The 14,400-nt window shown below is 28.3% G+C and overlaps 1 protein-coding gene across 1 annotated transcript; it reads right to left on the bottom strand.

Annotated features, from left to right (window-relative positions):
* Positions 1-10,351: 10,351 nt before the first annotated feature.
* Positions 10,352-14,038, bottom strand: LOC113850146 (probable enoyl-CoA hydratase 2, mitochondrial). The gene is made up of 8 exons (XM_027480534.1): positions 13,736-14,038; positions 13,415-13,584; positions 12,927-13,001; positions 12,521-12,611; positions 12,341-12,392; positions 11,979-12,082; positions 11,469-11,545; positions 10,352-10,928 (listed from the first exon to the last, which is right to left on the bottom strand). Exons 1-8 carry the CDS (start codon positions 13,917-13,919, stop codon positions 10,752-10,754), a joined length of 930 nt encoding a protein of 309 aa, XP_027336335.1. The 5' UTR covers positions 13,920-14,038; the 3' UTR covers positions 10,352-10,751.
* Between the last annotated feature and the right edge of the window lie 362 nt (positions 14,039-14,400).

Here is a 14,400-nt window from a genome sequence, read left to right as displayed (position 1 = left end):
ATTATTTTAAAACATATATTTGTAATAACTATGTTTTATTAATAATAAGTGTATTTTATGTATTTTCAAGTTCAGATTAAGCTGCAATGAATAATTTTATTAACATTTTTAATCAGTTAAAAATTAAGATGAATCCATCGTAACTTTTTAGTCGAACCCCATAGATACTTAGCATCTGATGCAACGGGCTATGTATGCTTCCCAAGTTGATGCCTTAACCTTACTAACAAAAATTACAGAAACAGCGATTATTCTAATCTTAATGTATGATTAACATTGTTTATTTTTAAGAAGTAAATATTTAAAAAAATGAATCTTTCATCAATACTTTAATAATTATTATTTTAACTTTAAAAAATTAATTTCTCAACGTATATTTATCATACTGTAATTATGATTCCAAAGCTCCAATACCACCCATAACGAAAACTATACCTCCGAAGTTTTTATGTGTCAGAAGATGAGCACAATATTGCTTCATTTTATATTAAAATATATTATCTGAATATTTGATTTCATTTTGTGAAATTATTATTATTTTTCACTATTTAGCTGAGAAAGGGAGACCGCCGACCATTACGTAAACGTGGAAAACGAAACCAATCGTTAACACGCAGGTGGTCGGAACACGGTTCTCAAATTTCCATACAAATATGTAGATCGATGGTAGTTATTAATTTATTTATTTTTGCTAAATGATGGTAGTTATTAAATTTAAGATTAAATATCTAATAAATCTTAATTATATATGTATAATTATAATGTTAAGATTAATTGTTCTCATTATAGGGAATATCTTGAGTCAGGAATATTTTATTTAGGAATGAAATAATATTAATTATATAATTTCTTGTTTATAATCAAATTTTAAAACTACTTAAATGTCTTCATTTTTGGAAAGATGATGCGAGGGCACCATTACCTCGTTTGGTTCGTAGTTAGTTTTCTTTTTTATCTTGGAGTTATTTTTTCTCTATTATGTATCAAATTAAATAAAACAAATATTTTTTAAATGTTACATCATCGTATACAAATTCACATTTTTATATTTTATTTTTAATTATTCATGTAAGATTTAACGGTTAATTTTTGTTTGTTTAGTTGAAATGAATCCTTTATTTAGTTTTTAGTTGAATTAAAAAAAAAACTCACGTAATAAGAAGGAAAATCATTGCTATACTGATAAAATATTGTGCAAATGAAAATGAGAAAAATAAAAAGACGATGTGATGCAATAAATTAAGCATGTAGCACGTGACAGAAGATTATAGGTACTGGGAAGTTGGACTTGATACAGGACCGCCGACCAAGTCAGAACATAAGCTTGTAATAATTAAGACAAATTACAGAACACAAAAGTGATAAACATGGTTAATATGAAATTATCACGAATTTATTTATTTTTATTAGGTAAATCAAGAATTTTAATCTCTGCATTAAGTATTTTGCAGTTTCAAATTTATACTGCATGTCTTTCTGGGTTCCCTTATACCGAAATATAATAATTACATGAATTAATAGAAAATATAAAAGTGCATGTAAAGTTATATAATTCCATTCTCATGTGAATCAATTGTACAAAATGCCATTCATTAAGTATGTTATTTCATTATAAAATATAATTATCAAAGTTTAAAACTTTTAAAATCAGTAGATTTGCAGATTGCACCCATAAACCTAATGCCAGTATTTTTCAACACCGCGAGATCATTATCTGTTCATAGACTTAGTAAATGAGTTTTTAGTTTGTAGCATCTTCCTATACGTGTGCGCGTGTGGTATTTTTCTTTTTTCCTGCATGGAACGGATGTATACAAACTACAGTAAATAAAACTTTGTGGAATATTTTAAAAAAAGTTTGTAAAGTGTTTCGAAATTACATTATGGAAAATGATATCATGGCATTCAAATTTTGAATGTTAAATATGTGAAAGAAAAGAGAGACATTAGCAAAAAAGAAAGAAAGAAAGAAAAGAGAGACAGAAAAAATTTAAAAAGAGATAAAAATAAAAATGAAATAATAAAACGAAAAAGAAAAAAAAAGGTAAACATAAATATAAAAAAGTAATTTTAAAAGTACAAGTGTTGGTTAAATTATTTACTCACTTTTTAAAGTACAATTAGACCTGGTTGGTTATCAATGGATTCACATGAAAAGTTGTACGCTCGAGTTGAAATAAGGGATCTGAGGGAATTGTAATGTAAATGAACTTGTCATTGTCACAGAATTTAAAAAATAATTTATTAATAAAAAATACATGATAACTTTTAATGTAATTAAGAAAAGGTTTATATGAATAATTTAATTCAATACTTATTTAATAATATATTATTTACTACATAAGCTTATTTTAATAAATTTTATCAAAATAAATTAAAAATTATCATAACTTATAAATGTTATAAGTCATTTTTTTGAGTTTGATTAAACCCTTGCTGAAGTATTTATATAATATAATAAGTTGAGTTTAATTATATATATATTAGATTTTATATTTTCAATCAACTAAAATTAATGTATCATAGGTGTAATTTTTATATATCTATGACATAAATTAATGATTCTTATTGATAAAATTAATAATTTATGATTAAATGATAAAATCAAAATATTTACATCATTAGAAATTTTGAATTAATTTTATTAAATTTAAATAAGTTTTACAAAATTTATTATGAATTATTAAGATTAAAATATCAACATTCAAAACCTCCTTCGGATTCAAATTCATGGTCTTCATTCTCTTTCTCTATAATTTTAGATTACCAATGACTGTGACTTTATTATTAGAAATCGGTTCCTTAAGCTCCATCCATATTGACCTCATGAATTTATTAGGTCGTAGGGCTGTGTTCCATGCACACAGTGAATTCAGTCAATAATCAATTGCATCAATTAGGGCGACAATGATCGAGGTAACTTTAAATTGTATTTGAAAATACGTGAAAGAATTTGTAAATATAAATTTAATATAAAATTTATAATTAATAATATTAAAATAGATGTTAATTTATAACTATTTAAACAGAAATAAACATTGAAAGTTTTGTATAATGTACCCGTCTTTTAAATTTAGATAAATTTTAAAAAACAATTAAAAATAAAAACATACTCCATAATAAATAATCAAGAAAGAGGAAGAATAAAATATGATAAAAAATATTTTTATAAAAATAATTCTTCTATTTCATTGTATAAAAATATGTTAAAGAGATTTAAATTAATAATGTATTACATTTAAAATTATATATTCCAAATTTAAAGATATAAAAAGTTTTGATATTGATAATTATATAACCTCTTATATTTTAAAACAATTATAAAATTTAATTTGTAATTTTTCTTTAATTTCCATTTAATAACTACACCTCATGCAATTCTGAAGCATCGCAAAACACAGTGGTCCATGCAAAAGGCACGTGCTTTCAATACATATATGTCTTTGGAGTCTAGCTAGTTTTTTCCTTCTTCTAGTTCTACTTTACTTTTTATTTATTTTTATCAAATTAGTGTTGTACATGTGTGCGTGAGTTATACTTAAAAAAAAATGAATAAAACAAAAAAAGGGTGAAAACTTAATGCTTTAAATTTTTAAATTGAAAGTTAAGACACTGTGTCAATCAATTATTATGGCTGTTCTCTAAATCCATTGTATCTGGATTTTGGACCTCGTACTCCTTCAGCTTGAGACCAATGTTCCAGAAGACCACGACCACGACCACGACCTTACAAATTTGGGGACTCCTCTGATAAGAACTCGCTATAGCAGTATATATTAATTCTATTAAATTCCAAATTATATTCGGCTGAAACTATAATGGAAAGTGAGTCAAGAGATCGACTTCACGTGGCACCCCAAAGAGACAAATAATGCAAAGCATGAAAAAGAGTAAAGCATGATGCAACCTTAACCTCCAAGTCCATTCTACGTAGCTTCTTCGCCGTTACTCATCAGAGTCGCAGCTCGTGTTCACATGTGTGACATGTTACTACGAAGAACCTAAGCTTTATTTGGTGCTTGACTCAATATCTTTGCGATCAAGACATATGTTGATGTTCTTTCACTTTGTTTACCAAATCAATCTAATTTGATTGGGTAGCTCAAGTGATCATTTATGGAATAAATTACATTTGCCACTATTATTATAATATTTCCACCATTTCACATGTAATTATGTAAATTTCTACGCGAAAAGTTATTATTGAGTATTTCTTGAAAGATTAATTAAGTTAAACCGATGTACCATTAATTAACTATATATGTGTATATTTTTCTCCTCCGTGAATGTTGGTTTGTGTTGGTAATGTTTAACAAGTCAACTTAAAAAATAAAAATAAAACAGGTCAACCTCAAAACAAGTAAAAGCTAACTGTGTTTAAACTCTACCACAGGATATCAATTAATACTAATCGGTTGTAAGTTGACAAATATATACAAGTCAACTATACATTTATATTCTTAACAAAAAAACTATTTAATCAATAAATTAAACACAAAATAATATATGTATTAATCGATTGAGAAACAGTAGGGTATGGAGACCCTTTTAATAATAAATCTGACATCATTTAAGGATGTGTAAAAATTAAGTTACAAATGAATGTTAAAAATTTTACTAAAGTGGTTTGTGTGTGAGTGCTTCGCTTTCCAATGAAAGTACTGATCTTTTATGAATTTTATATCATTAAAAATAAAGCTGCAACTACGAAGAAAATAACTACGACTTGAAGCATTCAGAAATTATTTATGATAAATCGTATAAATGAGAAATTTATAATTTTCAATTGACTCCGATTCTAATTATGTATATGTGATGATTTTATATTATTTTAGTAAAAGTTAGGGTTTAGGAATAATTTCGAATTTTCTTCGCAATGAATTGAATGGAAAATGGCCAACCCTTATCCGGGGGCAAAGAGCCTGGTGTTTGGTAGATATTCAATTACTGATAACTTGCGGCTGTGAGATTTGCATATAGAATGAGTTTGTGTAACATGCACACTGCACTTTATTTAATTGGTCTTCGTCTCCTTAAAATTAAAAATGAATGGATCGGTTTCAACGTTCAAAAGTATTTTGGTCAGATTAATCTGTTTCTTGTTTGGCTAAGTTAGAGCGGTTTGTTCCCCCGTTTCCCCAGTGATGGATTCGCTAATAAGCAGCAAGGAAACTACAAACGTTATTGTCAATAATGTGTTGCATCAACAATATTTCGTGTACTATTTGTTTATTGTTGATCACTCGTTCATGGTCTCCGTAACCGAGTACGTATTGTTGAAAAAGAGTTTTAAGAAAGCTTTTTCTTACCTACCTAAGCAGGATGTTGACGGGGAAGTAAGCAGGACGACATCAAGTTGTTACATCCTTAAATTTTCACACTTTCTTTAAAAATTGTTATCGTGTAAAGGTAAAGAAGTATGGTTGTAAATATTATATAAATACTTTAATCAAATTAAATATTACATTATTTCCATATACATGCCATTTTTATTTTTATTTTTTTCATTTTGCGGTTAACTGTGACTTGACAATGTAGATTGTAGATGATGTTTTAAAGGAATGAAATACACGAAATGTTTTGTTTCAAAATTGCTCGACAACTTGATCTTGATGTCGTATGATAATTGTATTCATTTGTTTGGGGTGGGGAAGCATGATTCGGAAATTTTTTTCAGATAGATATAAACGGCTTGACTTTGAATTTAATTATACCCTCCTAATACAGCTAGCATAAGATCATTATACTTAACTCCTATCAAAGTACTATTTAATGAACTGGTCAATATTAATAAATTTTGTGAAGCTACATGCATGTGAAATCTATTTTTTAATCTCCATATCAATGGTTGTTTATAGGCTTAAAAATATTCCTCTTTAAAAGAGTACAAGAACATATAATTTGCACACTATTTTAAATTTATAATTAAAAGTATATTAATTATATCGAATCATTTCCCATGGTTTTAAATTACAGGAGCATATAGATATATTGAATAATATCCCATGGTCAAGTCTATAGCTTATTAATTATTCAATTACGCAGTTTTGAAGGAGAAAAATAATTTTAGAGTAATTCTTTATATTTCGTGGATTTCTTTTTCACCACTGTCAGCTTAGGATTTATTTCAGTAAAATGTTGATGTCTTGATAACTTTGAAAAATGTATTTTTATATTTTTTTTCAAAAGTCATTCATTTTGACTTTTGAGAAAAGTATTGCGCTTGCTATATATTAAAAAAGTGCTTACGGAAATATCTTGAAATTGTTTTAAACTATATTTTAAAATTTTGGAAATTGCGTTTTCTTTAAGAAAAATGGATTTTGGTCATTGGGTCGTCTAATTAGACTTTTTGGCTAAGTATTTTAATTTTAAAGTATAGGCCAGAGGATTTGTTCGTTTGAACTGTCTTTTTTAAGAAATATATTTTTAATTGAAATATATGTTTTGAAAAAATGTGTTTTTAATTAGAATTTCCCTACAAATTATGTATATTTTTAATTAGAATTGTGTAATTTTTTAAAAAATTTTATTAAAAGAAAACGTTTTAGTACTTCTTGATAAGTTAAAATTATAAAATTAAAAAAATGTATAGAATATATCACAATAAATTTCCTATATTTTAAATAAATAGACCTGAATTAGATTAAGATTATCCCTGTGAATGAAAAGAAATCTCGCTGAAAATTTAATTTTGTCGTATTGTAAATTCTAGACAAAAATTACTTTTTTTGTCCCTTAATTTTAGTATAAAATTTATTTTTATCTTTTAACTTTTTTCCTCTTCATTTTAATCCTTTAACTTTTCAAAAAGTTTTAAATAGGTCATTTTTTATTAAAGACCCTAACTTTGTTAAAAAAATTTATTATTTTATATCACATGTACTGTGTATTATTGTTCATCATCTTTCTCCTTAGATCTTCGATCTTATCTTTGTCATATCTTCTTCTTCTTTCTCCCTTTCATCTTCATTTTCTTCTTATTTTCAAAACTCAATTTTCTTGTTAAAGAATTCACATTCAAAGCTAAAGAACAGTCTTCTCTAGCCATGTTTTCCTCTTCTTTTCCTAGAATTTTATCTTTGATTTGAATGTCTTTAGACAAAATGCAATATGATTAAAAAAATTTATACCCTCTATTAACTATCTAGTTTTTTGGTAAAAAGAAATTGAATCACATTTCTTTTAATTAAATTTAAGGCTTATCTTTGATAAACCAATTAATTTATAAAAGAATTGAATATTTTTATAGTTTGTTTCTTTAGTGAAAATGATAGAGGAGTGACAGCAGGAGAAGGAATACATGTGAGGTAAGGACCTGGAAAGAGTGTTTATATGAATAAGAAGAACAAAATCGGAGTACAAATAATAGGGTAAGTGAGTTTGGAAAAATACAACCGGAACAGAATTAGGATACAAATAAGTGGATTCACCGACGATGACAATTCTATCTCCTTTACAATCGTCAGCGTTGGATGAACCTACTATTGTGACAAACTATGAAACAAACGTAAATGAGTTTTCAGACTCGAAGTTAATGAGAGCATAAATTTTTCATTAGAGAAGAGGGAACAAGATGACTGAAATTTTATGAAAAATGAGTATTAAAAAGTTAGGTTATTTATGGTTTGGGATTTGGGGTGGGTGCTTGGTGTTAGTGGCAAGAAAATGAAATTTTGAGTATAAGAAAATGAAGATAAAAGGAAGAAAGAATAAAAAAAGGTGCCGAAAACAAAATTAGAGATATGAAGAGAAAGACGATGAATAGTAATATACAATACACGTTGCATAAAAAACTTTTTAACGGAGTTAAGTTTTTAACAAAAAAGGACCTATTTGAAATTTTTTGAAAAGTTAGAATACTAAAATGAACCAAAACTTTACTTTAAAATTAAAGAATAAAAAGAGTAATTTGTAATTTTACCTAAATTCTATCTTAAACATATTTTTTTTTTTTATAGGTGATAATATAGGTGACAAAATTTTTAAAAAGAGAAACAATGTTCTATTTTCAAATAGAAAAAAAAATATTAAACTTTAAAAACGTTTACAGAAAATTTACACTGATTTCACTTAAAAATAAGAGTTCAAAGGATATTATGATAATATGATTTAGTCTCAATTAAGAAAAAATAAAAAGTATATATGATTAGGATTAGGACTCTTAATGCCGAACCAGGGATCCCTGAATCCTCACAACTTCAGTTCAACCTATAGATATTGAGGTTGGACAAGTTGGATGCAACTCTATCATACCAACAATAAATAACATATTGTTAAATATAGTCTTCTATAAATTTATTAGTTCTAATTATAATAATTCATATATACAATTATTTTCCTTGATTATTTGACAAATAAATTAATAAGATAAAGACATTTTTTAATGTCAAAAATAATTTTTATCAAATTTATTATATTAAATTCTTACCGATTGGTCTCAACTACTATGTATCTGCACACAAACAAATAAAGCTAATTTTATACTTTTCTTTATATATAATTACTCGAACTTTGTCTGAATTTAGCAGTAATTATATCTAAACATTACTTCATTTAAAAACTACACCTATCATCTTTGTTTGTTTATTTTTTTTATAAACTTTTAAAGGTATTATTTGTTTGCTTTGTACATAAAAGTAAGGGAGGTATATATATTTGGTGAACCATAATTCATTGATCAAAAGGAAAGTGGGCCAAGGTGTTCATCGACCTTAAGGTACAAGAGGGCCGAAACTTTAGCTGTACTGCAGCCTCATAACTTTTAGAAAAAACTTTAAGCATCTTGGGCTAACTAAATAATTACTCTTGGTCTGCCCCAAAATCATATCACTGAAAAACAAATGAGCTGAAGTACCCAATAGTTGTTAGAGGAAATCTAACCCCACATTCTCATCGTACTTTCTAAAATTCTTTTTTATTTTCTTGTTGGACAGTTGGACTAAACTTGGGTGGCCTCTTTATTTAAAATTCTTTAGATAATTTTAAATTGAAAAAAAAAATACCTTAGTATATATATAGTCTTTAATTTGTTCATAGCCAACCAATGCAAAACTATATTTATGAAAAGAAGTAACAAGAAGTTTTATTTCATTTATGATGAGAAAGATTTTGGATCTAGATTTTCTTTAGTTCTAGCGAGAACTGAAACATCTAATTTTATTTTTTTAAGTAAAAATATGATAATTTTTTTTATGTAAAATTAGTTTAAGTTAATTTTTTTAGTTTAAGTAAATTTTATTTCTTTTCTTTCAATCTTCTTTTCTTCTTCTGCTGATGCTTAACACTCTCTCTTCAACTTTCATATTAAACACTCTTTAGCCTTTATATTCAACTTTCTTCCTTTTCTCATATTCAATTCATCTTTTCCTCTTCCAACTTTCTCTTCCTTCCATTCTATGCCTAACTCATTTCTTTCTCTTTTCACTCTCACACTACCCCATACTTATCTCTTCATCTTTCCTCTATACCTAATTCTCCATATTATTCTTCCTCTACCATCATTCCTATACCACTTGCTCTCCTTATCTCTTTCCATTCTCAGTTGTCTCTTTCCCTTATACACAGTCTTCATCTCCTCAAATGCACAAAATTTGCTTAAGCTAAAATAATTCACTTAAACTAATTTTGCATAAAATTTTTTTATCGTTTTCTGTATTTTCGCTCAAGCAAAAATAAAATTAGATATTCAATTTCTGCCACAACTAGAGAGAATTTGGATCCAAAAATTCCATATTAGCTTGTGTAGTGAAGACAGCTTATTAAGTTAATGAATTTGTTGATTTTTTTAGACAGCCAACTCTTATCCGTCAAATTTATTAACCTAACAAATTGGACACAAATATCATTTCACTAATTTTTGGATCAATTGAATCAAACTATTTTTTTTTTCAATATCTGGTTATAAGTAGAGGATAAAACTTAGTACAGGTATTGATTGTACTAATGTCTATTTGAATAGACCGTATAAAATACAATACTGATTTTAGTCACAAGCTGATGACTAAATTGGAGGTCCACAACAATTGTCGAGACAAAATATGACACTTGATTAATTTAAATTAAAATATAAGACCACTAATACTTCTGGTTTTATATTTAATTTTATTCATAAACAAGTCTCAAAAACTGGACTAAATTAATAAGCATGATAATTTCATTTTATTACACTATTTCATTCCATCTCATTCAATTTCATTGTTAAACATATCCTTATGAGCAAAGGCAAATTTTGTTTGTAACAACCAAACATCATCCTCCATCCTCCTCAAACGTGATTTTGAAGTTGACCAATGCTTGTCCAAACAAGCTACAAGTCAACAGTTTTACCATCCATCAATTATTGAATAGTAATATATTGTTTATCCAAATGGACTTTTTCTTTAAGCTGAATCACCACAAGTGTATGATACAAGTTCCCAAACAGATTAATTTATTGCCGGCAAAAATCCAAAAGAAAAAATTAACCTTTACAACAATAATATAAATGATGAAGAAAACCCCAAGGCCACTTCATTGAAAAAATAAATGAAAATGATTGATTCAGTGGGAATAGTGTCCAAGGTGCATGATTTTAGAGGCGCTTTTCAGCTTCGGGAATATGACTGTACTCAAAGGGGAAAAGATTGTCCCAAGAGCATCGTAGTGAAAGTTCCTAATGAAGTTGATTCCAGGCTCTAGATCACTCTAATCTACATGGTAGACATTCCTCCCTAGCAACATAGAGAGCCAATTAGCAAAGACCAATCCTTTCACTCACCAGTATACCTTGGTTTCCGCTTCTCAGCAAATGCAGCCAAGCCTTCTAGTCGATCTTTAGTATTCAACACCTCATCATAGCAATCTTCTTCCAAAAATAAACCTGATGTTAGATCAGTCTCAACTCCCTCGTTAATAGCTCTTTTAGCCATCCTTATAGCTACAGGACCCTGTCAAAATTTTAATTATAACAATTAAGTTTAATCTCAAAAATCACATTCTCAATAAAAAGTTGTTTAATTTAGAAATTTCACACCTAATAGTAATTTCACTTTATAGCATCCACGATAATCCATTTCACAAAATTAATTTTATGCTAACACTCTCAAATACAAAAATATTGTTCGATAAATAATTCTTCAAAAATACTTTCTAATCAAAAGTTATTTTGGACAAATTATCAAAATGTTCTCTTAAATGGCAAGTTTAGATGGATCACACGGATCAATGGCAGCAACTGAATCATTTGTGGGTCTTTGCACAGAATGTAAAATTGTAATAATGTACTTAATAACATGAGCTATCTTATTATTTTCCTTAATAGATCAACTTTTTCAAAAGAACAAAAATGAAAAATCAACATTTTAAAAATTTAGTCACTGTCATTTATACATGGACATTCAATGACAAAAGCCCTGATCCATGCATTTCTAAATGTCGTAAACCACAGCTATATCAATTTTGGAATGATACATTTCCCATGAAGATACCTTCTGATTGATATCCCGAGCAACTGCAAGTGCTTTTGGATAAGCTTCATCAGCAGGAACACAGTAATTGACAAGACCTGCATTATTGAATTGTTATGAAGCTCTGTATCATAATATTTGTTGGGGAAGAAAAAGAGAGTATACTTTATTAATGAAAACAAGCAGCATGAAGTTTTATTTCATATCTGATGACAAAAATTTCTTCTTTTTTTTTTTTCATTGAAGGTTGCACAACTGCAGTGATCTTTCACTTTGTTTTCCTGGAGTTCAACATGAGACAACTTAGACTAACACAGCCCCAGTGTTGGCAATGAACTCTCAAGACAAAGTAAATTTGACAGACATAAACTATAACTTTATGATGCCTTGAATGTTTTTAAAGTGAAATTGTAAGTTCACAGAAACACTAAGCATGTAGTGTGTTTTCAAGATACTCTTCCGACACATCTCTGCTTGATGATGTCTTTACTAATTAGAGAAAGAAAGAAGCTGAGTGACTAATCTACATACCCATGGACAGTGCCTCTTTTCCATCAATCTTTCGACCAGTAAATATAATATCTTTTGCTATTGCTTTTCCAACCAATCTAGGTAGTCGTTGTGTTCCACCTGCTCTGTATCAATACAAGAATATAAAGCTAACATTATTGCATTCATTCATAAAAAGAATAAAAACAATTCAATTATTCAAATCCACCATTATATTTATAAATAGCTATATTTTTTTTTAGGTATGTTCTTTACAAACTATGTTAAAATTTATTTATTTATTTCATTATTTGATAACAGAACTGAAGTGATATGAAGCTGCAATGGAATAATGGACAGTGTGAAAGATACAATACGCTGCATAGAAGAAGTATACAGCATACCCAGGGATTATTGCAAGTCCTGTCTCTGGCAAACCCATCAGAGCATTTTCTCCTATGCCATGAAAGAAGAAAAACAAAATAAATAAAATAAGAGTCTAATACTTGCATCACACTCTGAAGCATCCAAACAATGCTACAAACAAATACAATCCAATTTCAAAAGTGCTGCAATATAACTACCACATATTCGAATGTCACATGCCAGAGCCATTTCAAGTCCACCACCAAGAGCTACTCCCTCAATAACGGCAATAGTTGGTACACAAACAGCCTGAATAAGAAATAAATATTATGCAAGTTTCAAGGGGAAGTATAAAAAATTGGATGTTACGAAATGCATTAACTACAGCCCCAGAGCATAAAATACATGACATATATAGATTTTCCATCGCCAAAATTTCTTCTTACTACCACACAAGGACAAACTATAAGTGGGAGTAGAAAAAAAAACGGCAGCCCAAGACACAGAATAGAACTAAACACCTATTTTCAATGTTGCTTAATCTGTCATACATTCATAACATAGTCAATGTTCATAAGCACATAACCATTAGAATATGTAAATAATTGAATGGCATGAACTAACCTCAAGATACGACAAGGTGGAGCGAAGAGAATTCACAAAAGCCTTAACATCTGATTGATTCATCGCCCTGCGCTCCTGCAACCCAATAAACGCAAAAGCAGTTGAAGGCTCATGAAACTACTCTAATCTAGCAATATAAGAAGTAAAAGTAAATCAATACTAGCTTGCCCAACAGCAAGAGTCCAGTAGGGAATTGATCAAATTATGCCCCATCTATTATGCATTGACAAAATACTGTTTTATCTTGCTTTTCATGCATTTGGGAAACACAATTAAGCACTTATTCAACAAGTTTTTTTCCTACATAAAGGACTTATATAAATTTCACCGTGAAACTTCTAGGAATAAGTTAAAAATAACTTATTCTAATAAGCTATATCACGAAGCTTGTTGAAATAAGTTAAAAACAGCTTTTTGGAAACTATAAGCTATTTTCATAAGCTCTTCCAAACACCTCCTCTTAAGTATTATTAAATTCAACAATAAACCTTTAAATCGGCCCCAGCACAAAACACCCCAGGAACTGAACTACGGATCATAGCAACATTAGCATAGGAGTTCTGATTAATCAATTCAAACATGTGACTTAGGCCTCGCAGCATATCTTTCCCTATAGCATTTTTAGCTTCAGGCCTGTCCAAGCTAACCTCGATAATCCCTGTCCAAAAATAAATTGAAATGAAAGTCAATCAAAAGAAGAAAAAAAAAAGAGATACTTAACGGCTTAAAAACAGAAACAGACAAGCTCTTAATTTTAATTTTTTTAATCAATTTATAGTGATGATAAATGGAGCAAGAAAACAAATTACCGGAATCAGAGCCAGTGAGCTTCTGAAGCTTTACGAATTGAGAAGCAGAAGATTGGAGAATAAGATTTCTACGGATCTGGTGCTGGTAGTGATGTGCGATGAAATTGAGAGTGAGATAGGGTTTGCAAGTTTTGACGTAGGAGGTGTTGCACACCGACCTTCTCAACACTCTCAAAGCGCACATTTTCTTTGTTTTGGTTAATTGGAGTTCACTTCTGTTCTGCTTCTTCACTGAAAGATGATTGACTTCTTCAGCCACCAGGAAAATCGCTATGCGTTTTTCTAACCTTCGTGTTTGTTGGCATGGATAAGTCATACATGACTCATAAGTATAATAAAATATTCATTAAAAAAATAATATACTCAAATAAAAGGCTTTTTTATTTAATTATTATTTAAAGAAAACAAATTATACCTTCTTTAAAGCTAAATTTATGTGGAATAAATCTGAACACATGACATAAGTTTTGTCATTAATATTGATAAAAAAAATTAATTTTTTATTTTTAAAATTAAATTTTATAACTAAAATTACAAAATTTATAAAATTTTAACACGTGTTAAAATTTTACAAATATAATAATAATATATAATTTATAAAAAAAAGAAGTTAAGTTTTGCAATATAGAAAAACTTGTCCCACCAAGTACACCCATGTGGCTTGC

This window comes from Abrus precatorius, unplaced genomic scaffold (assembly GCF_003935025.1).
Source record: "Abrus precatorius isolate BTA unplaced genomic scaffold, Abrus_2018 Scaffold9, whole genome shotgun sequence".
NCBI classification, from domain to species: Eukaryota; Viridiplantae; Streptophyta; class Magnoliopsida; order Fabales; family Fabaceae; genus Abrus; species Abrus precatorius.
The sequence above is the reverse complement of the archived record's forward strand: the minus strand, read 5'-3'. Positions and strand labels throughout refer to the sequence as shown.